Raw genomic sequence first — 24145 nt, 5'->3', positions numbered from 1 at the left:
AATCACTTAGCTCTTTTAAGAGCTTGTTCCGGATACGCTCTCCTGGAGGAGAGGTCTTCCCCACACGGTCCTGAATGCTGGAGGTTCATTCCAGGGTGGAAGGAAGACGGCGCGGCTCCAGTTAAGCTACGGCGGTTGTGGAGCGTGCGGTGGTTGTGGTGTCGTCTGCAATGCTTGGAGTCCTCTGTAAGTGCTAGGAGCATCCATCAACGGAGGGTACTCGGTCGGAGTACATGGAGCTCCGTTACATTATTCGATGTTTTCTTTCTTCTAAAATCTTCTTTCTTCAGCCCCAAAAAAGGCCAAATAAAAATCCATAATAACCGACGCAATGTAAAAAAAAAAAAAAAAAAACGAGCGCAAAAAAAAAACAATCCATGTTCACCCATGGAGGGCTCCGCGCAGACTGAGCTCCGCAGGGCGGGGGAAGGCTTATAAAGCCTTGCCCCGCCCTGCAATTAGGCTAAGAACACTCTGATTGGTGGGTTTAAGCCAATCAGAGTGCTCTTTGTCATTTTACAAGCGTGGGAAAATTCCAAAGAACTTTCCCACGCTTGTAAAATGACAAAGAGCACTCTGATTGGCTTAAACCCACCAATCAGAGTGTTCTTAGCCTAATTGCAGGGCGGGGCAAGGCTTTATAAGCCTTCCCCCGCGGAGCCCTCCATGGGTGAACATGGATTGGTTTTTTTGCGCTCGTTTTTTTTTTTTATTGCGTCGGTTATTATGGCTTTTTATTTGTCCTTTTTTGGGGCTGAAGAAAAGATTTTAGAAGAAAGAAAACATCGAATGGTAAGTTGTTTTTATCTCATTTTTTTTTTTTTTTTACAGGTCTTTAGTTAATGGTCCCCCCTCATTATTTTTAGGGTGAGGGGGGTAGGTAGGGAGATATTTTTTTTGGGAGGGGGGGGGGAAGGGTTAACTAGGGTCCCCCCCCCTTTGTATTTAGGGCCCCCACCCACCGCTCAGGGGTGGGGGCCGGGGGGGACAATAGGTCCCCCCCCTTATTGATAATTTTAGGGCCCCCACCCGCCGCTCAGGGGTGGGGGCCGGGGGGGGACAGTAGGTCCCCCCCTCATTGATAATTTTAGGGCCCCCACCCGCCGCACAGGGGTTGGGGCCGGGGGGGGGACAGTAGGTCCCCCCCCTTATTGATAATTTTAGAAAGCGAGCTGAGCTGTCAGTCAGACAGCTCAGCTCGCGAACGCGCATGCGCGGTATAGCGCTGACTATCTTCATAGGGCGGCATTCAATGCCGCTCTATGAAGAACGCGATTGGTGCAGCGTGAAGCTCGGCGCTGGAACGGAGGTAAGTTTTTAATATAAAAACACCTCGAAAATTATTTTAAATAAATGAAAGTTCATATAAAAGCAAGAAGGAAGGCTGGGGGACCGGTCTTTCTTGCTTTTATATGGTGACTATAGAGTCCCTTTAATCCTCTTCCATCCAGTCTTCTTCAACTGCCAAGAGCCGACATCAGCACTATAATCTTGCGCATGAACGAGAAAAAAACCCCTTCAGCAGCTTACCTTTTTCCATAATATGACTCCAGCATCGCAGATGCGCCTCTACTGGCTGTCCGGAAGACAGCCACTAGAGACTGGATTAACCCCAAATGTAAACATAGCAGTTTCTCTGAATATAGTAATGACATTCTCTGAAACTGCTATGTTTGCATCTGCAGAGTTAAAACCTGAGGGACCTGGCACCCAGACCGCTTCATTGAGCTGAAGTGGTCTGGGTGACTATAGTGTCCCTTTAAACTCAGGCAAACATACTTGTAGCAAAGGTTACATGACAAGATTCAGTACATATTACGGCTGCACGGGTTACATGCTTATCTCAGCAACCTGTATTTCTTGTAACGAGGTTAAAAGGCCATCTCCTGCGGGTCTGTAATAAGTTCACTTTAACAGGACATTTAACAATTGCCAATTCTAGAATTGTCTGTCTATACTTAGTAGTCACATGCTAAAATTGGAACCCTTTCACTCCCCTCCCGAGAGAGAGAGTGCTGCTAATTGTTACTCAGTGTCCAGTTTATTAAGCAGTGATTTGGGATGTGTGTAAACTGAAACCGATAGCAATTGTGGGGCCTCGTCCGTCAACCATTAAAAAAAGTCAAACACTTCTTACCAGATATCCTCCATGCGCTGCTCTCCGCCTCCACTACTTAAAGGGATCCAAAAGTGCCAGGAAAACAAATCCATTTTCCTGGCACTATAGGCTCCCGGAGTGCCCCCCTCCCTTGCGCCCGCCCCCACCCACCTCCACCAAAGCGCTGAAGGAGTTAAAACCCCTTAAGCCACTTACCTAAATCCAGCACCGATGTCCCTCGGCGCTGGATCAGGCTCTGCCCATGATCCTCCCCTGCCGGCTGAGACCTAATGCTTTCCTGACGCTCGAAGTCCGGTTTCGATTTTATAAGCGCCCTCAGTGACTGTCTGGTAGCTGCAATGTAAACACTGAATTTCTCTGGAACTGCAATGTTTTACGTTGCAGCGCTAAGTGCAAAAGGGTCACAGCACCCAGACCACTTCAATTAGCTGAAGTGGTCTGGGTGACTAAACAATGCAGAGCTAACTCATTAACTGAGTGTGTCCATCCAATGAGCCGAGACCTGTACCACATGACTCAGCCAAGAGAACTTATAGCACTCTGGCAGAAGTAGAGGTGGCCAGAGGATTCTAGGTAATAAGTCAAACCGCTCTCTCTCTCTCTCCATGTTACTCTCTCTCTCCATGTTACTCTCTCTCTCTCTCCATGTTACTCTCTCTCTCTCTCCATGTTACTCTCTCTCTCTCTCCATGTTACTCACTCTCTCTCCATGTTACTCTCTCTCTCTCTCTCCATGTTACTCTCTCTCTCTCTCTCCATGTTACTCTCTCTCTCTCCATGTTACTCTCTCTCTCTCCATGTTACTCTCTCTCTCTCTCCATGTTACTCTCTCTCTCTCTCCATGTTACTCTCTCTCTCTCCATGTTACTCTCTCTCTCTCCATGTTACTCTCTCTCTCTCCATGTTACTCTCTCTCTCTCTCCATGTTACTCTCTCTCTCTCTCCATGTTACTCTCTCTCTCTCCATGTTACACTCTCTCTCCATGTTACACTCTCTCTCTCTCCATGTTACACTCTCTCTCTCTATCTCCATGTTACTCTCTCTATCTCCATGTTACTCTCTCTCTCTCTCCATGTTACTCTCTCTCTCTCTCTCCATGTTACTCTCTCTCTCTCTCTCTCCATGTTACTCTCTCTCTCTCTCTCCATGTTACTCTCTCTCTCTCCATGTTACTCTCTCTCTCTCTCTCCATGTTACTCTCTCTCTCCATGCTACTCTCTCTCTCACTCTCTCCATGTTACTCTCTCTCTCTCTCCATGTTACCCCCTCTCTCTCTCCATGTTACTCTCTCTCTCTCTCCATGTTACTCTCTCTCTCTCTCTCTCTCCATGTTATATATATGATGTATTGATTTGGTTATTGGTTTAATCAGCTGATTAGTGACAGCATTCCATTACTGATACTGTATCCTCCCTGCTGCTCACTGATTAATGATTGGCAGCATTACCAGGTCACATGATGCTCCCGGGGGCGGGGTCACTGACCTGTAACCAGTAATAACCCCAATAAACACAATGATCCCCGAAACCCCGAGCCTCACCCTCCGCTCCCAGCGGCTCAGCACGATCTGCACGGCGCACACATATGACGTCAGTGAGGGCAATGAAACCGCCTGGGGAGGAGCTCTGACACACCGGAAATGACGTCAGTGATCTCACCGCCGCCATGATGGATGTGGGCAAAGCTCCTATTAATCCTTATTAGTAGTATGGGCAATAGGCGGCCATTAGCTCTAAGATAGCAATATGGAGAGTGTTAATAATGTGATAAGGAGGAGATAATAGGAAATAGAGAGATATTGTTTATTATAATGAGTCTGGAGTGACACACCCAGCGCCATGATGGATGTGGGCAAAGCTCCTATTAATCCTTATTAGTAGTATGGGCAATAGGCGGCCATTAGCGCTAAGATAGCAATATGGAGAGTGTTAATAATGTGATAAGGAGGAGATAATAGGAAATAGAGAGATATTGTTTATTATAATGAGCCTGGAGTGACACACCCAGCGCCATGATGGATGTGGGCAAAGCTCCTATTAATCCTTATTATTAGTATGGGCAATAGGCAGCCATTAGCGCTAAGATAGCAATATGGAGAGTGTTAATAATGTGATAAGGAGGAGATAATAGGAAATAGAGAGATATTGTTTATTATAATGAGCCTGGAGTGACACACCCGGCGCCATGATGGATGTGGGCAAAGCTCCTATTAATCCTTATTAGTAGTATGGGCAGTAGGCGGCCATTAGCTCTAAGATAGCAATATGGAGGGTGTAAATAATGTGATAAGGAGGAGATAATAGGAAATAGAGAGATATTGTTTATTATAATGAGCCTGGAGTGACACACCCGCCGCCATGATGGATGTTGGCAAAGCTCCTATTAATCCTTATTAGTAGTATGGGCAATAGGCGGCCATTAGCACTAAGATAGCAATATGGAGAGTGTTAATAATGTGATAAGGAGGAGATAATAGGAAATAGAGAGATATTGTTTATTATAATGAGCCTGGAGTGACACACCCGCCGCCATGATGGATGTTGGCAAAGCTCCTATTAATCCTTATTAGTAGTATGGGCAATAGGCGGCCATTAGCTCTAAGATAGCAATATGGAGAGTGTTAATAATGTGATAAGGAGGAGATAATAGGAAATAGAGAGATATTGTTTATTATAATGAGCCTGGAGTGACACACCCGCCGCCATGATGGATGTTGGCAAAGCTCCTATTAATCCTTATTAGTAGTATGGGCAATAGGCAGCCATTAGCGCTAAGATAGCAATATGGAGAGTGTTAATAATGTGATAAGGAGGAGATAATAGGAAATAGAGAGATATTGTTTATTATAATGAGCCTGGAGTGACACACCCGCCGCCATGATGGATGTTGGCAAAGCTCCTATTAATCCTTATTAGTAGTATGGGCAATAGGCAGCCATTAGCGCTAAGATAGCAATATGGAGAGTGTTAATAATGTGATAAGGAGGAGATAATAGGAAATAGAGAGATATTGTTTATTATAATGAGCCTGGAGTGACACACCCGCCGCCATGATGGATGTTGGCAAAGCTCCTATTAATCCTTATTAGTAGTATGGGCAGTAGGCGGCCATTAGCACTAAGATAGCAATATGGAGAGTGTTAATAATGTGATAAGGAGGAGATAATAGGAAATAGAGAGATATTGTTTATTATAATGAGCCTGGAGTGACACACCCGCCGCCATGATGGATGTTGGCAAAGCTCCTATTAATCCTTATTAGTAGTATGGGCAATAGGCAGCCATTAGCGCTAAGATAGCAATATGGAGAGTGTTAATAATGTGATAAGGAGGAGATAATAGGAAATAGAGAGATATTGTTTATTATAATGAGCCTGGAGTGACACACCCGCCGCCATGATGGATGTTGGCAAAGCTCCTATTAATCCTTATTAGTAGTATGGGCAATAGGCGGCCATTAGCGCTAAGATAGCAATATGGAGAGTGTTAATAATGTGATAAGGAGGAGATAATAGGAAATAGAGAGATATTGTTTATTATAATGAGCCTGGAGTGACACACCCGGCACCATGATGGATGTGAGCAAAGCTCCTATTAATCCTTATTAGTAGTATGGGCAATAGGCAGCCATTAGCACTAAGATAGCAATATGGAGAGTGTTAATAATGTGATAAGGAGGAGATAATAGGAAATAGAGAGATATTGTTTATTATAATGAGCCTGGAGTGACACACCCAGCGCCATGATGGATGTGGGCAAAGCTCCTATTAATCCTTATTAGTAGTATGGGCAATAGGCGGCCATTAGCGCTAAGATAGCAATATGGAGAGTGTTAATAATGTGATAAGGAGGAGATAATAGGAAATAGAGAGATATTGTTTATTATAATGAGCCTGGAGTGACACACCCAGCTCCATGATGGATGTGGGCAAAGCTCCTATTAATCCTTATTAGTAGTATGGGCAATAGGGGGCCATTAGCGCTAAGATAGCAATATGGAGAGTGTTAATAATGTGATAAGGAGGAGATAATAGGAAATAGAGAGATATTGTTTATTATAATGAGCCTGGAGTGACACACCCGGCGCCATGATGGATGTGGGCAAAGCTCCTATTAATCCTTATTAGTAGTATGGGCAATAGGCGGCCATTAGCTCTAAGATAGCAATATGGAGAGTGTTAATAATGTGATAAGGAGGAGATAATAGGAAATAGAGAGATATTGTTTATTATAATGAGCCTGGAGTGACACACCCGGCGCCATGATGGATGTGGGCAAAGCTCCTATTAATCCTTATTAGTAGTATGGGCAATAGGCGGCCATTAGCGCTAAGATAGCAATATGGAGAGTGTTAATAATGTGATTAGGAGGAGATAATAGGAAATAGAGAGATATTGTTTATTATAATGAGCCTGGAGTGACACACCCAGCGCCATGATGGATGTGGGCAAAGCTCCTATTAATCCTTATTAGTAGTATGGGCAATAGGCGGCCATTAGCACTAAGATAGCAATATGGAGAGTGTTAATAATGTGATAAGGAGGAGATAATAGGAAATAGAGAGATATTGTTTATTATACTGAGCCTGGAGTGACACACCCGGCGCCATGTTGGATGTGGGCAAAGCTCCTATTAATCCTTATTAGTAGTATGGGCAATAGGCAGCCATTAGCGCTAAGATAGCAATATGGAGAGTGTTAATAATGTGATAAGGAGGAGATAATAGGAAATAGAGAGATATTGTTTATTATAATGAGCCTGGAGTGACGCACCCAGCGCCATGATGGATGTGGGCAAAGCTCCTATTAATCCTTATTAGTAGTATGGGCAATAGGCGGTCATTAGCGCTAAGATAGCAATATGGAGAGTGTTAATAATGTGATAAGGAGGAGATAATAGGAAATAGAGAGATATTGTTTATTATAATGAGCCTAGAGAGACACACCCGGCGCCATGATGGATGAGGGCAAAGCTCCTATTAATCCTTATTTGTAGTATGGGCAATAGGCGGCCATTAGCGCTAAGATAGCAATATGGAGAGTGTTAATAATGTGATAAGGAGGAGATAATAGGAAATAGAGAGATATTGTTTATTATAATGAGCCTGGAGTGACACACCCGGCGCCATGATGGATGTGGGCAAAGCTCCTATTAATCCTTATTAGTAGTATGGGCAATAGGCGGCCATTAGCGCTAAGATAGCAATATGGAGAGTGTTAATAATGTGATAAGGAGGAGATAATAGGAAATAGAGAGATATTGTTTATTATAATGAGCCTGGAGTGACACACCCAGCGCCATGATGGATGTGGGCAAAGCTCCTATTAATCCTTATTAGTAGTATGGGCAATAGGCGGCCATTAGCCCTAAGATAGCAATATGGAGAGTATTAATAATGTGATAAGGAGGAGATAATAGGAAATAGAGAGATATTGTTTATTATAATGAGCCTGGAGTGATACACCCGGCGCCATGATGGATGTGGGCAAAGCTCCTATTAATCCTTATTAGTAGTATGGGCAATAGGCGGCCATTAGCACTAAGATAGCAATATGGAGAGTGTTAATAATGTGATAAGGAGGAGAAATAGGAAATAGAGAGATATTGTTTATTATAATGAGCCTGGAGTTGTACACCCAGCGCCATGATGGATGTGGGCAAAGCTCCTATTAATCCTTATTAGTAGTATGGGCAATAGGCAGCCATTAGCACTAAGATAGCAATATGGAGAGTGTTAATAATGTGATAAGGAGGAGATAATAGGAAATAGAGAGATATTGTTTATTATAATGAGCCTGGAGTGACACACCCAGCGCCATGATGGATGAGGGCAAAGCTCCTATTAATCCTTATTAGTAGTATGGGCAATAGGCGGCCATTAGCGCTAAGATAGCAATATGGAGAGTGTTAATAATGTGATAAGGAGGAGATAATAGGAAATAGAGAGATATTGTTTATTATAATGAGCCTGGAGTTGTACACCCAGCGCCATGATGGATGTGGGCAAAGCTCCTATTAATCCTTATTAGTAGTATGGGCAATAGGCGGCCATTAGCGCTAAGATAGCAATATGGAGAGTGTTAATAATGTGATAAGGAGGAGATAATAGGAAATAGAGAGATATTGTTTATTATAATGAGCCTGGAGTGACACACCCAGCGCCATGATGGATGTGGACAAAGCTCCTATTAATCCTTATTAGTAGTATGGGCAATAGGCGGCCATTAGTGCTAAGATAGCAATATGGAGAGTGTTAATAATGTGATAAGGAGGAGATAATAGGAAATAGAGAGATATTGTTTATTATAATAAGCCTGGAGTGACACACCCGGCGCCATGATGGATGTGGGCAAAGCTCCTATTAATCCTTATTAGTAGTATGGGCAATAGGCAGCCATTAGCGCTAAGATAGCAATATGGAGAGTGTTAATAATGTGATAAGGAGGAGATAATAGGAAATAGAGAGATATTGTTTATTATAATGAACCTGGAGTGACACACCCGGCGCCATGATGGATGAGGGCAAAGCTCCTATTAATCCTTATTAGTAGTATGGGCAATAGGCGGCCATTAGCGCTAAGATAGCATTATGCAGAGTGTTAATAATGTGATAAGGAGGAGATAATAGGAAATAGAGAGATATTGTTTATTATAATGAGCCTGGAGTGACACACCCGGCGCCATGATGGATGTGGGCAAAGCTCCTATTAATCCTTATTAGTAGTATGGGCAATAGGCAGCCATTAGCGCTAAGATAGCAATATGGAGAGTGTTAATAATGTGATAAGGAGGAGATAATAGGAAATAGAGAGATATTGTTTATTATAATGAACCTGGAGTGACACACCCGGCGCCATGATGGATGAGGGCAAAGCTCCTATTAATCCTTATTAGTAGTATGGGCAATAGGCAGCCATTAGCGCTAAGATAGCAATATGGAGAGTGTTAATAATGTGATAAGGAGGAGATAATAGGAAATAGAGAGATATTGTTTATTATAATGAGCCTGGAGTGACACACCCGCCGCCATGATGGATGTTGGCAAAGCTCCTATTAATCCTTATTAGTAGTATGGGCAATAGGCAGCCATTAGCGCTAAGATAGCAATATGGAGAGTGTTAATAATGTGATAAGGAGGAGATAATAGGAAATAGAGAGATATTGTTTATTATAATGAGCCTGGAGTGACACACCCGCCGCCATGATGTATGTTGGCAAAGCTCCTATTAATCCTTATTAGTAGTATGGGCAATAGGCGGCCATTAGCGCTAAGATAGCAATATGGAGAGTGTTAATAATGTGATAAGGAGGAGATAATAGGAAATAGAGAGATATTGTTTATTATAATGAGCCTGGAGTGACACACCCGGCACCATGATGGATGTGAGCAAAGCTCCTATTAATCCTTATTAGTAGTATGGGCAATAGGCAGCCATTAGCACTAAGATAGCAATATGGAGAGTGTTAATAATGTGATAAGGAGGAGATAATAGGAAATAGAGAGATATTGTTTATTATAATGAGCCTGGAGTGACACACCCAGCGCCATGATGGATGTGGGCAAAGCTCCTATTAATCCTTATTAGTAGTATGGGCAATAGGCGGCCATTAGCGCTAAGATAGCAATATGGAGAGTGTTAATAATGTGATAAGGAGGAGATAATAGGAAATAGAGAGATATTGTTTATTATAATGAGCCTGGAGTGACACACCCAGCTCCATGATGGATGTGGGCAAAGCTCCTATTAATCCTTATTAGTAGTATGGGCAATAGGGGGCCATTAGCGCTAAGATAGCAATATGGAGAGTGTTAATAATGTGATAAGGAGGAGATAATAGGAAATAGAGAGATATTGTTTATTATAATGAGCCTGGAGTGACACACCCGGCGCCATGATGGATGTGGGCAAAGCTCCTATTAATCCTTATTAGTAGTATGGGCAATAGGCGGCCATTAGCTCTAAGATAGCAATATGGAGAGTGTTAATAATGTGATAAGGAGGAGATAATAGGAAATAGAGAGATATTGTTTATTATAATGAGCCTGGAGTGACACACCCGGCACCATGATGGATGTGGGCAAAGCTCCTATTAATCCTTATTAGTAGTATGGGCAATAGGCGGCCATTAGCGCTAAGATAGCAATATGGAGAGTGTTAATAATGTGATTAGGAGGAGATAATAGGAAATAGAGAGATATTGTTTATTATAATGAGCCTGGAGTGACACACCCAGCGCCATGATGGATGTGGGCAAAGCTCCTATTAATCCTTATTAGTAGTATGGGCAATAGGCGGCCATTAGCACTAAGATAGCAATATGGAGAGTGTTAATAATGTGATAAGGAGGAGATAATAGGAAATAGAGAGATATTGTTTATTATACTGAGCCTGGAGTGACACACCCGGCGCCATGATGGATGTGGGCAAAGCTCCTATTAATCCTTATTAGTAGTATGGGCAATAGGCAGCCATTAGCGCTAAGATAGCAATATGGAGAGTGTTAATAATGTGATAAGGAGGAGATAATAGGAAATAGAGAGATATTGTTTATTATAATGAGCCTGGAGTGACGCACCCAGCGCCATGATGGATGTGGGCAAAGCTCCTATTAGTCCTTATTAGTAGTATGGGCAATAGGCGGTCATTAGCGCTAAGATAGCAATATGGAGAGTGTTAATAATGTGATAAGGAGGAGATAATAGGAAATAGAGAGATATTGTTTATTATAATGAGCCTGGAGTGACACACCCGGCGCCATGATGGATGTGGGCAAAGCTCCTATTAATCCTTATTAGTAGTATGGGCAATAGGCGGCCATTAGCGCTAAGATAGCAATATGGAGAGTGTTAATAATGTGATAAGGAGGAGATAATAGGAAATAGAGAGATATTGTTTATTATAATGAGCCTGGAGTGACACACCCAGCGCCATGATGGATGTGGGCAAAGCTCCTATTAATCCTTATTAGTAGTATGGGCAATAGGCGGCCATTAGCCCTAAGATAGCAATATGGAGAGTATTAATAATGTGATAAGGAGGAGATAATAGGAAATAGAGAGATATTGTTTATTATAATGAGCCTGGAGTGATACACCCGGCGCCATGATGGATGTGGGCAAAGCTCCTATTAATCCTTATTAGTAGTATGGGCAATAGGCGGCCATTAGCACTAAGATAGCAATATGGAGAGTGTTAATAATGTGATAAGGAGGAGAAATAGGAAATAGAGAGATATTGTTTATTATAATGAGCCTGGAGTTGTACACCCAGCGCCATGATGGATGTGGGCAAAGCTCCTATTAATCCTTATTAGTAGTATGGGCAATAGGCAGCCATTAGCACAAAGATAGCAATATGGAGAGTGTTAATAATGTGATAAGGAGGAGATAATAGGAAATAGAGAGATATTGTTTATTATAATGAGCCTGGAGTGACACACCCAGCGCCATGATGGATGAGGGCAAAGCTCCTATTAATCCTTATTAGTAGTATGGGCAATAGGCGGCCATTAGCGCTAAGATAGCAATATGGAGAGTGTTAATAATGTGATAAGGAGGAGATAATAGGAAATAGAGAGATATTGTTTATTATAATGAGCCTGGAGTTGTACACCCAGCGCCATGATGGATGTGGGCAAAGCTCCTATTAATCCTTATTAGTAGTATGGGCAATAGGCGGCCATTAGCGCTAAGATAGCAATATGGAGAGTGTTAATAATGTGATTAGGAGGAGATAATAGGAAATAGAGAGATATTGTTTATTATAATGAGCCTGGAGTGACACACCCAGCGCCATGATGGATGTGGGCAAAGCTCCTATTAATCCTTATTAGTAGTATGGGCAATAGGCGGCCATTAGCACTAAGATAGCAATATGGAGAGTGTTAATAATGTGATAAGGAGGAGATAATAGGAAATAGAGAGATATTGTTTATTATACTGAGCCTGGAGTGACACACCCGGCGCCATGATGGATGTGGGCAAAGCTCCTATTAATCCTTATTAGTAGTATGGGCAATAGGCAGCCATTAGCGCTAAGATAGCAATATGGAGAGTGTTAATAATGTGATAAGGAGGAGATAATAGGAAATAGAGAGATATTGTTTATTATAATGAGCCTGGAGTGACGCACCCAGCGCCATGATGGATGTGGGCAAAGCTCCTATTAATCCTTATTAGTAGTATGGGCAATAGGCGGTCATTAGCGCTAAGATAGCAATATGGAGAGTGTTAATAATGTGATAAGGAGGAGATAATAGGAAATAGAGAGATATTGTTTATTATAATGAGCCTGGAGTGACACACCCGGCGCCATGATGGATGTGGGCAAAGCTCCTATTAATCCTTATTAGTAGTATGGGCAATAGGCGGCCATTAGCGCTAAGATAGCAATATGGAGAGTGTTAATAATGTGATAAGGAGGAGATAATAGGAAATAGAGAGATATTGTTTATTATAATGAGCCTGGAGTGACACACCCAGCGCCATGATGGATGTGGGCAAAGCTCCTATTAATCCTTATTAGTAGTATGGGCAATAGGCGGCCATTAGCCCTAAGATAGCAATATGGAGAGTATTAATAATGTGATAAGGAGGAGATAATAGGAAATAGAGAGATATTGTTTATTATAATGAGCCTGGAGTGATACACCCGGCGCCATGATGGATGTGGGCAAAGCTCCTATTAATCCTTATTAGTAGTATGGGCAATAGGCGGCCATTAGCACTAAGATAGCAATATGGAGAGTGTTAATAATGTGATAAGGAGGAGAAATAGGAAATAGAGAGATATTGTTTATTATAATGAGCCTGGAGTTGTACACCCAGCGCCATGATGGATGTGGGCAAAGCTCCTATTAATCCTTATTAGTAGTATGGGCAATAGGCAGCCATTAGCACAAAGATAGCAATATGGAGAGTGTTAATAATGTGATAAGGAGGAGATAATAGGAAATAGAGAGATATTGTTTATTATAATGAGCCTGGAGTGACACACCCAGCGCCATGATGGATGAGGGCAAAGCTCCTATTAATCCTTATTAGTAGTATGGGCAATAGGCGGCCATTAGCGCTAAGATAGCAATATGGAGAGTGTTAATAATGTGATAAGGAGGAGATAATAGGAAATAGAGAGATATTGTTTATTATAATGAGCCTGGAGTGACACACCCAGCGCCATGATGGATGTGGGCAAAGCTCCTATTAATCCTTATTAGTAGTATGGGCAATAGGCGGCCATTAGTGCTAAGATAGCAATATGGAGAGTGTTAATAATGTGATAAGGAGGAGATAATAGGAAATAGAGAGATATTGTTTATTATAATGAGCCTGGAGTGACACACCCGGCGCCATGATGGATGTGGGCAAAGCTCCTATTAATCCTTATTAGTAGTATGGGCAATAGGCAGCCATTAGCGCTAAGATAGCAATATGGAGAGTGTTAATAATGTGATAAGGAGGAGATAATAGGAAATAGAGAGATATTGTTTATTATAATGAGCCTGGAGTGACACACCCGGCGCCATGATGGATGTGGGCAAAGCTCCTATTAATCCTTATTAGTAGTATGGGCAATAGGCAGCCATTAGCGCTAAGATAGCAATATGGAGAGTGTTAATAATGTGATAAGGAGGAGATAATAGGAAATAGAGAGATATTGTTTATTATAATGAGCCTGGAGTGACACACCCGGCGCCATGATGGATGAGGACAAAGCTCATATTAATCCTTATTAGTAGTATGGGCAATAGGCGGCCATTAGCGCTAAGATAGCAATATGAAGAGTGTTAATAATGTGATAAGGAGGAGATAATAGGAAATAGAGAGATATTGTTTATTATAATGAGCCTGGAGTGACACACCCGGCGCCATGATGGATGTGGGCAAAGCTCTTATTAATCCTTATTAGTAGTATGGGCAATAGGCGGCCATTAGCGCTAAGATAGCAATATGGAGAGTGTTAATAATGTGATAAGGAGGAGATAATAGGAAATAGAGAGATATTGTTTATTATAATGAGCTTGGAGTGACACACCCGGCGCCATGATGGATGTGGGCAAAGCTCCTATTAATCCTTATTAGTAGTATGGGCAATAGGCGGCCATTAGCGCTAAGATAGCAATATGGAGAGTGTTAATAATGTGATAAGGAGGAGATAATAGGAAATAGAGAAATATTGTTTATTATAATGAGCCTGGAGTGACACACCCGACACACTTCAACATCACTACAATTTCTTAACAACCTAAGGAACTGGCCCTTAGGGACACCTTTGAGCCAAGAATGATAGTGGCAACTGGACGTTTCAATGTAGCCTTTTTCATATTATTATATATATTTTTTATTATTATATATTTATCTTTTTTTTTTTTGTATTTGCTTATAAATGTACTGGAGGTTCCACTTGCGTTCTGTCTAATTGCTTTCTATATATGGGACCTTTTATGGTCATACATTGATTTGTTTAAATGAATGTGTTCTAATGGCTTTTTACAAAGAAATTGTTCTATACACTTTTAAGTCTCTCTCTATATGTAGAGAGATCGAAAATGGTTGATTAGAGTCTGTACTATGTATATTTTAAATTGACTAAATTTTTTCATATCTTTTCCACTTTGTTATTGTATTTTGCAAATATGGAACGCATGGTTGCTATGGGGACTCAAGTATTAAAGTTAAGAGCAACCTATATCCTGAACGCTGCGTTTCAGCGTGCGTTCCAGCCGGCCGAAAACCAGAAGTGACGCGACGCCGGCATGAAATTGAATCCAGGTGAACGGCATAGATGGGACTTATAAAAGAATACTGAATAGGACATGGAGACAAGCACTGGAGGAAGGCTGCTAGCCGAAACGCGTCTGCTTGCAACTATAACATTTGTTACTTGTTATTTTATGTGATTTTTTCACTCTGGGCTACTATATCAATAGGGGTAAGTGGAACTCCAATTTTGTTATATGTTACATTATTGATTGTTTTGGGTGTCTTTGTTGACCATGTATGATACAGGCTGCTATGTAGTATCCTGCTCGACTGTCCCATGGCGTGGGTGTCTGCATGTTGTGTAAAGTTAAGGTAAATAACGCCATTGGGACTACACAATGCTTATCTCTATTCGTATTCTGGCATGTACAGGTATATAAGGCATGAGAATATATGCTACAATATACAGCTAGTCACTGATTAAGCTTGCTGAGTGTATCTACTAGCAGGTATGGTATGTTGGTCACAGTTCAGCAGGGACACATGTTGCGATGTAGGTATCTGGGCTGTAGGTTGTTGTCAGTGGTAATAACGTCCCTGAGGGTGCCAAACGTATAGGCTGGAGCCCAGCACCGTAAACCGTGTAATTCATCCCCCTCAGCCTATGCCCACCTGGTGTACAGACCTGTCTATCTTGGGGGTGACCTGCCCGGGGGCGTCGTTGGGCTGAGTGTAGAGCTTTGTGTGAACCTGGTCATGAGGCCACCATGGTGCTCCTAGAGATAAGTTATTTTGCGGGTGTGAGGCATGGGAGTGTTGCCCCTCTTGAGCTGTGGTACCGATCGCTCCCGGTTTCCAGCTGGGTCCAGTCTTCGAGAGCAGTGTGACTAGGGAGATTCCTGCTTCTGCTGTGAGGCTGGGTTGGGCTTTGACACTTGGAGAGGTGTTCTTGAGTGTCGTCAGGGTCGGGCTCCAGTTAGCCGGGGGCTTCTCTGGGCTTGAGGGCGTCGGGCTGGCTTCCGCGTGGACAGGCCTTGCGCCTGTGTGGCAGTGCCGCCGCTTTCTTTGCCGTCGGTTGTTCGTGTTTCGCATGAGTGGGTAGCCGGTGTGCCCGGCGTTTCAGGCAGAGCCAGAATGCTTGCCAGAATTTTTCAAAGGATGCCTCGATGGGCTCAATCTCCCGATCACTCCTTGGATTTGTATGTGCTCGCGAGGGATGCTTGTCATCCGCGATCTTTGGAGGTCATGCAGCTCCAGAGTTTTTGCTCTGACTTGTTGGCCCTGCTGAGGTGAGGTCGCACCCTGTAGGGACCGGGATATCCCCCGCCGGTCCAAGGGGGGGGGGGGACAGGGCTGTGCAGATTCCTGTGGCCACTTGGAGCCCAGGGTTGGGAGATCGGCCGCCTCCCCCAACACCCAGGTCGTCAACCGTAGTAGGCCGAAAGCTGTAGAGCTGTGTGCTGCCATCGGGTCACCCAGGTTCAAGCTTAGGGAGTAGTTGAGGGTGTTTAGGGTGATCCTCTGGTTGCCTAGGGTCGGTTTTCTCCGGGTTTTCCTTAGTTTTTCAGGCAGATTAGTTTAGTTTAGCAGGAGCTTGTGACAAACGCATCTAGCCATCTTGGCTGTCAGGCCCCGCCCCCCGTAGATATCTATCTGTGTGTGTGTGTATGTATGTATGTATATAAGTATGTATGTATGTATGCCATTATGTATGTATGTATGTCAGTATGTATTTATGTGTATGTCTGTATGTCAGTTTGCATGTATATCTGTTTGTCAGTATGTATGTGTGGGTCAGTATGTGAGTATGTATGTACGTCAGTGTGTGTGTATCTGTATCTCCTTATGCATGTGTATGTGTCTATATTTATGTCTGTTTCAGTATTTGTGTCTGTTAGTATGTCTGTATCTTTCTGTGTGTGTGTCTGTGTCCTTTTGTGTCTGTGTGTATTGCTGTGGGCGGGATTTGGAGGCGGGGCTTGGAGGTGCGCACCCGGGGGCCCAGACCTTGAGCTGTATTAGGGGCCCCACAATTTCTGATGGCGGCCCTGCGTGCCGGTCCTAGTTCTTTAAATTGAGGTGTTGCCGTTGTAACGGCTACCCAGGTAGGGAGAGGGTATCAACCGTTGGTGACGTCCTTTTCCCTGGCAAGCTGCTGTGTAAAAGTAAAGCTGGTATAATCCCATCCACAAGATCCAGAAGGAGAGTCAGGTTCAGCTGTAAAAAGAGCAGAGTAATAATCCCAAATAATCCCCTTCCAAGAACGAGACGAGGCTACGTTTTGAAGTGTCAAGAAGAACTGAGGACTGGAACACCCAGCCTGCTTTTTATTACAGTTGAATACAAAAAGAACACACCCGGGGGGGGGGCATAAAATCACCAATCATATACATGGTACAACTCCTACGTTCCCTCCCCTCAGATAACCATTTAACATAATTAACACATTGTCAGGGTACCTGTTGTCTCTACCTCTGTGGAGGTGAGAGACTTGGACGTTCTTCCTCGCAAAAGGGTTGAATCACTCGTTCCTCGCGGTTCCCTCGGTCGTTTACACGCCGGCCGCGAGGGATCCACTTCCTTTTATGACGCGGCGTTCAGTAGCCGACGTCATGACGACAACCCAACCCGATCTGTCAATCAAGCCCCAAGCACGAATGAGGATTCGTCGGGGGCGTGATTACCTGTTTGGAACCAGGGTATATAATAGGGCTTTCTACATTTGTTCATTGCCCTGTCGTGGTTCTAGCTTGTCTAGTCACTCAGTGCTCTTGTATTCTGTTAGTTTCTTTGGTTTTGACCCGGCTTGTCTGTTCTACCTCGTTTACCTCTATTACCCTTTGACTCGGCTTGTCTTTCGCTTACCTGCTCTCCCGTTCCCTCGACCTCGGCTTGTCTCTAGACCATTCTTTACTTACTACTTACGTTAGTCCGGCCATTCTAAGGTCCGGTATATGTACCCTGTACCTGTTTGTACTCTGCGTGTTGGATCCCTGTCCCGATCCTGACATTACGACAGGGCCAATGGATCCTGCAGGTACAAACACTCAGGTTGGTCCTTCCGATTCTAGATTTGATGCCATGGATCACAGAATGGACCAGATGGCTCTAGCGTTGCAAGCTTTATTATCTCGATCTAGTAATCCACCGGAAGAGATGTGAGCCACGTCCATCTCCTCTGTAAGTTCAGGTCTAGAAGTAGCCACTGTAGGTGCTTCTTCCTGTATTACACCTCCTGTACGTTATGGTGGTTCTCCGGAGAAGTGCCGTGGTTTCTTAAACCAAATTGGTATTCATTTTGAATTACAACCTCGCTCTTACCCTACAGATAGGGCAAAGGTTGGATTCATTATCACACTCCTCATTGATAAGGCTCTGAGATGGGCCAATCCTCTGTGGGAGAATGATAACCCGTTAGTCTATAATTATAATGCCTTTGTCGCTGCTTTTAGAATAACTTTTGACCCTCCAGGTAGAAAGGTCAATGCAGCTAGATTACTATTGCGCCTTAGACAAGATAACCAAACCCTTGTGGATTATGCACTAGAGTTCAGGTCTTTGGCGGCAGAAGTTAAGTGGAATGAACAGGCCTATATAGACATATTTGTAAACGGATTATCTGATGTAATTCTAGACGAGGTGGCTACTAGAGAGCTTCCTGAAAATTTGGAGGATTTAATTTCTTTTATTTCTCGTATTGACGAATGTTTAAGAGAGAGACAGAACACTCGAGATAATATTCGTAGACCTTCCTTTAAACTAGCTCCTTTATTTCAAAGTCCTCAAACCACTATCCCAGTTTTTTCTGAATCTATGCAGATAGGCAATACTCGCCTCTCAGAAGAAGAGAGACAGTACAGGAGAAAGGAGGGGTTGTGTATGTATTGTGGAGTAAGAGGGCACCTTCGCCTAAATTGTCCTAATCGTCCGGGAAACGCTCGCACCTAAGTTTCTCTAGAGGACAGGCCTTGGGTGTTTCTATTTTGTCCTCTATACACAATTATAAAGATCACAGGCTTCTGCTACCTGTTTCTTTAGCATGGGAGAAGGGAGTAATAAAGACTATGGCATTGATAGACTCCGGAGCTGCTGAGAGCTTTATTGACCAAGTTTTTGTTTCTAAACACTCTATCCCATCTCAGCTAAGAGACACCCCCTTGGCCGTTGAGGCCATAGATGGTAGACCATTATCTGAACCTGTGATTTCTCATGAGACTATACCTGTTATTTTGACTGTTGGTATCTTACACGAGGAGGGTATATCCCTTATGCTTATCTCATCCCCTTCTGTTCCTATAGTTCTGGAGTATCCATGGTTAAAGAAACATAACCCTATTATTGATTGGGAGCTAGGGGAGATAACTTCATGGGGTCAGGGTTGCCAGGACAGGTGTTTACAGAAAGTCTCACCACTTTGCGTAGGTAATACACCGGTTAACTCCACCCAGTCTACAGACTTACAAATACCGTCTCGGTATATAGATCTAAAGGCAGTCTTTGACAAGAAGAATGCTGATACTTTACCTCCACACAGGTCCTTTGATTGCAAGATTAATCTCCTACCTGGTACTATGCCTCCGAGGGGCAATGTATATCCTCTATCCACTAAGGAGAACTTAGTCTTAGAGGAGTATATCCGTGAGAATCTAGACAAGGGATTCATTAGGAGATCATCCTCGCCTGCCGGGGCCGGTTTTTTTTTTGTGAATAAGAAGGATGGCACGTTAAGGCCTTGCATTGATTACCGAGGTTTGAATAAAATAACTATCAGAAATGCATACCCAATCCCTTTGATTACTGAGCTCTTTGATCGTTTAAAGGGTTCCAAGATTTTCACCAAGTTAGATCTCAGAGGGGCGTATAACTTGGTGAGAATTCAGCAGGGAGACGAGTGGAAAACAGCGTTCAATACTCGATATGGGCACTATGAGTACACGGTAATGCCTTTTGGGCTCTGTAATGCACCGGCAGTATTTCAGGATCTGATCAATTAAGTTCTTAGGGAATTTCAACAGGATTGTGTTATTGTATATTTGGATGATATACTAATACACTCTAGAGAAATTGAGACCCACCACAGACAAGTCAGAAGGGTATTGCGCAAACTCCTACAACATGGGTTGTACTGCAAATTGGAGAAATGTAGTTTTGACCAATCTCAGATAAACTTTCTTGGTTACGTGATTTCTGGGGAAGGCTTTAAAATGGATCCGGATAAACTCCAGTCTATTTTAGATTGGCCATTACCCAGGGGTCTCAAGGCCATTCAGAGGTTTATTGGATTCTCCAATTATTATAGGCGCTTCATTAAAGGATACTCTTCCATTATTGCTCCTATTACCAATATGACCAAACAGGGGGCTGACACTAAGACTTGGTCTACTGAAGCTCTCGTTGCCTTCAAGACACTTAAGGAACTTTTTGCTTCTGCACCAATTTTAGTTCACCCCGATACAACTTTACCTTTCCTACTCGAGGTAGACGCCTCAGAGACAGGTATAGGTGCCATCTTGTCTCAAAGGTTAGGCGTGGATAAACCATTACATCCATGTGGTTTTTTTTCCAAGAAACTATCTGGGACTGAAAGCAGATATGATATTGGTGACAGCGAACTACTAACTGTTATCATGGCTTTAAAGGAGTGGAGACATTTATTGGAGGGGACCTTGCATCCTGTTACTATTCTGACGGATCACAAGAACTTGTCTTATATTGGGGAGGCCAAGCGCTTATCCGCCAGACAAGCTCGTTGGTCCTTGTTCCTCACCCATTTCAATTACGTATTCACTTATAGACCTGGTTCTAAGAACTCTAAGGCCGATGCTTTGTCTCGCCAACATGAACCTTCTACTATATCTGAGACGGTTTTGTCTTCTATAGTTCCCAAGTGCAATATTATCGCCAACACTAGCCTCAGGATTCATTCTCCGTTGCTTGCCGAGATTATGAAGCTACAACATCTGGCTCCTAGACGGAGTCCTGAGTCACGGTATTTTGTTCCTGCTGAACTCCAACTAGAATTGCTACAATGCTTTCACAATAGTAAGGTGGCTGGGCATCCTGGCATTCGTAAGACATGCTCCTTAATAGCCAAAGATTTCTGGTGGCCCTCCTTACGTAAAGATATTAGGGATTTCGTCGAAGCATGTGAGGTCTGTATGAAGACTAAACGACCTCAGACGCTTCCATGTGGGCTTTTGCATCCCTTGGAAATTCCCGAGAAACCATGGACCTGTTTGGCTATGGACTTCATTGTCGATTTACCTGTTTCTAAAAAACAGACTGTGATTCTCACGGTGGTTGACAGGTTTACTAGGATGGCTCATTTCGTGCCCTTACCTAAACTTCCATCTTCTCCTGAATTGGCTGAGATATTCGCTAAAGAGATATTTCGTTTACATGGGATACCTTCCGAAATTGTTTCTGATAGAGGTTCCCAATTTGTTTCCCGTTTTTGGAAGTCATTCTGCTCTCAAATGGGTATCAAATTGAATTTCTCTTCTGCCTATCATCCCCAGTCTAACGGAGCTGCTGAACGCACTAATCAAAAGATCGAACAATATTTGCGTTGTTTCGTTTCCGAACACCAGGACGATTGGGTTCGTCTGATTCCTTGGGCAGAGTTCGCACACAACAATCTCGTTTGTGATTCTACTCGTTCTAGCCCCTTTTTCATGAATTATGGCTTTCATCCCTCCATTCTTCCCTCGGTTTCTCCTTCCCAAGGAGTACCATCGGTTGATGTTCATGTTGCCAATTTGAGGAAGTTGTGGGATCAGACTCGACAAATTCTTCTGCATAATTCCATGTTGTTCAAGAAACACGCTGATAAACATAGAAGGGCGGCTCCAGTCTTTGTTCCAGGGGACAGGGTATGGTTGAGTACCAAAAACATTCGCTTGAAGGTTCCTTCTATGAAATTCGCTCCTCGTTACATTGGACCTTACAAGGTCCTGACTCGAATTAACCCAGTTGCGTATCGTCTGGCTCTTCCATCTGCCTTACGCATTCCTAACTCCTTTCATGTTTCCTTGTTAAAACCCCTAATATGTAACAAGTTTTCCTCCACTGCATCCTCTCCTCGCTCAGTTCAGGTTGGAGTATGAAATCAATTCCATCATCGATTCTCGTATCTCCCGGGGGAAGTTACAATATCTGGTTGATTGGAAGGGATATGGTCCTGAGGAGAGGTCTTGGATACCTCAGGAGGATGTGCATGCGCCTCGCCTCCGCAGGGCTTTTCACTCCCGTTTTCCATCTCATCCCGGTTCCTACCGCCCGGTGGGCGTTTCTGAGGGGGGGGTACTGTCAGGGTACCTGTTGTCTCTACCTCTGTGGAGGTGAGACACTTGGACGTTCTTCCTCGCAAAAGGGTTGAATCACTCGTTCCTCGCGGTTCCCTCGGTCGTTTACACGCCGGCCGCGAGGGATCCACTTCCTTTTATGACACGGCGTTCAGTAGCCGACGTCATGACGACAACCCAACCCGATCTGTCAATCAAGCCCCAAGCACGAATGAGGATTCGTCGGGGGCGTGATTACCTGTTTGGAACCAGGGTATATAATAGGGCTTTCTACATTTGTTCATTGCCCTGTCGTGGTTCTAGCTTGTCTAGTCACTCAGTGCTCTTGTATTCTGTTAGTTTCTTTGGTTTTGACCCGGCTTGTCTGTTCTACCTCGTTTACCTCTATTACCCTTTGACTCGGCTTGTCTTTCGCTTACCTGCTCTCCTGTTCCCTCGACCTCGGCTTGTCTCTAGACCATTCTTTACTTACTACTTACGTTAGTCCGGCCATTCTAAGGTCCGGTATACGTACCCTGTACCTGTTTGTACTCTGCGTGTTGGATCCCTGTCCCGATCCTGACACACATACAGTATTTTACCCAAGTTCTGGATGTACCCCAAAAACAGGTCCGGTATCCCCTTAATTACCAGCAGGGTGGTCCGGTTTTTGGTAGTTTGATTCGTTTATTTATAGTTGCATTTCTACCGAACAGATGATATAAAATACAATTCCCTTGATTATTCCACAGGCACCAGGAGACTGTAAGGATCTGTTACACTGCTCCCCTTTTGTGGAACACTCCGGCAGACCCGGATTGATCCTTTTCGAGTCAACTTGGGGCTGTCCGACCAACTGTTAGGGCAGAAGTTCCGTTTGTCTGGACAGTCCATCGGCATTTCCATTAAACTTGCCTGGGCGATATTGAATGGAGAAATTATATGGTTGTAGCGCTAGACTCCATTGCAGCAAGCGTCCATTGTCTCCAGCTACTCGGTTCAACCATACCAGGGGATTATGGTCTGTAATCAAAGTAAATTCCTGCCCATACAAATATGGTGTAAGTTTCTTTAGGGCCCAGACTAGGGCTAAACTCACTTCTCTGGGCAACAGTTTTCTGCTGAGATACGCGACAGGGTGTTCTCCCCCATCTTCTCCGATCTGGCTCAGAACTGCCCCCAGTCCATACATGGATGCATCTGTATGAACGACAAATCTTTTGTTAGGAATGGGGGCAGATAGAACAGGTGCGTGAATCAGAGCATTTTTCAAGGCTTGAAAGACTGTTTCACAGGCGGGAGACCACAGGACTATCCTAGGCAGGTTCTTTTTAGTTAAGTCTGTCAGGGGTTTGGCGATGGCGCTATAGTCAGGGACAAACTTCCTGTAATATCCTGCCGTCCCTAAGAATGCCAATACCTGAGTCTTGGTGTGGGGTGTGGGCCAGTTGGCTACAGCCTCAACCTTAGCGGGTTCTGGGCGCTGTTTCCCACACCCCACCCTGTGTCCCAAGTACTGGACTTCGGCCATGCCGAAGTTACACTTTTCTGGCTTCAGAGTCAGGCCCGCTGCCCGAATCTGATCCAGTACCGCCTCTACATGTCTCAAGTGTTCCCCCCATGTTTCGCTATAGATCGCAATGTCGTCCAGGTACGCGCAAGCGAAGTCCTGGAAGCCATCAAGGAGCCTATCTACCAAGCGCTGAAAGGTAGCGGGGGCGTTCTTCATCCCAAATGGCATGACCCTAAATTGGTACAAGCCAAATGGGGTGACGAACGCCGACTTGGGGATAGCCTCCTTGGCCAGGGGAATCTGCCAGTATCCCTTGCATAGATCAATGGTGGTCAGATATCGCCCCCTGGCAATGCGGTCTAATAGTTCATCCACTCTGGGCATGGGGTACGCATCTGTCACTGTACGGTCATTGAGTCGCCTATAGTCCACACAAAATCTTTTTGGGTACTAGGACTACTGGTGAAGCCCAGGGGCTGTCAGATGGCTCTATGACTCCTAGCCTCAACATCTCCTGTACTTCCTTT

The 24145-nt window shown here is 43.8% G+C and overlaps 1 protein-coding gene across 1 annotated transcript in view; it reads right to left on the bottom strand.

The window, feature by feature from the left end:
* Positions 1 to 24145, bottom strand: part of LOC134574864 (zinc finger protein 850-like) — a 97439-nt gene that overhangs the window by 16815 nt on the left and 56479 nt on the right. Inside the window, exon 8 of the mRNA XM_063433915.1 lies at positions 3661 to 3687. Coding sequence (XP_063289985.1) covers positions 3661 to 3687 — 27 coding nt within the window. The remainder of the gene's footprint in view (positions 1 to 3660; positions 3688 to 24145) is intronic.

This window comes from Pelobates fuscus, chromosome 10 (genome assembly GCF_036172605.1).
Source record: "Pelobates fuscus isolate aPelFus1 chromosome 10, aPelFus1.pri, whole genome shotgun sequence".
In the NCBI taxonomy this organism is placed as follows: Eukaryota; Metazoa; Chordata; class Amphibia; order Anura; family Pelobatidae; genus Pelobates; species Pelobates fuscus.
This window is presented reverse-complemented; position numbering and strand designations above follow the sequence as displayed.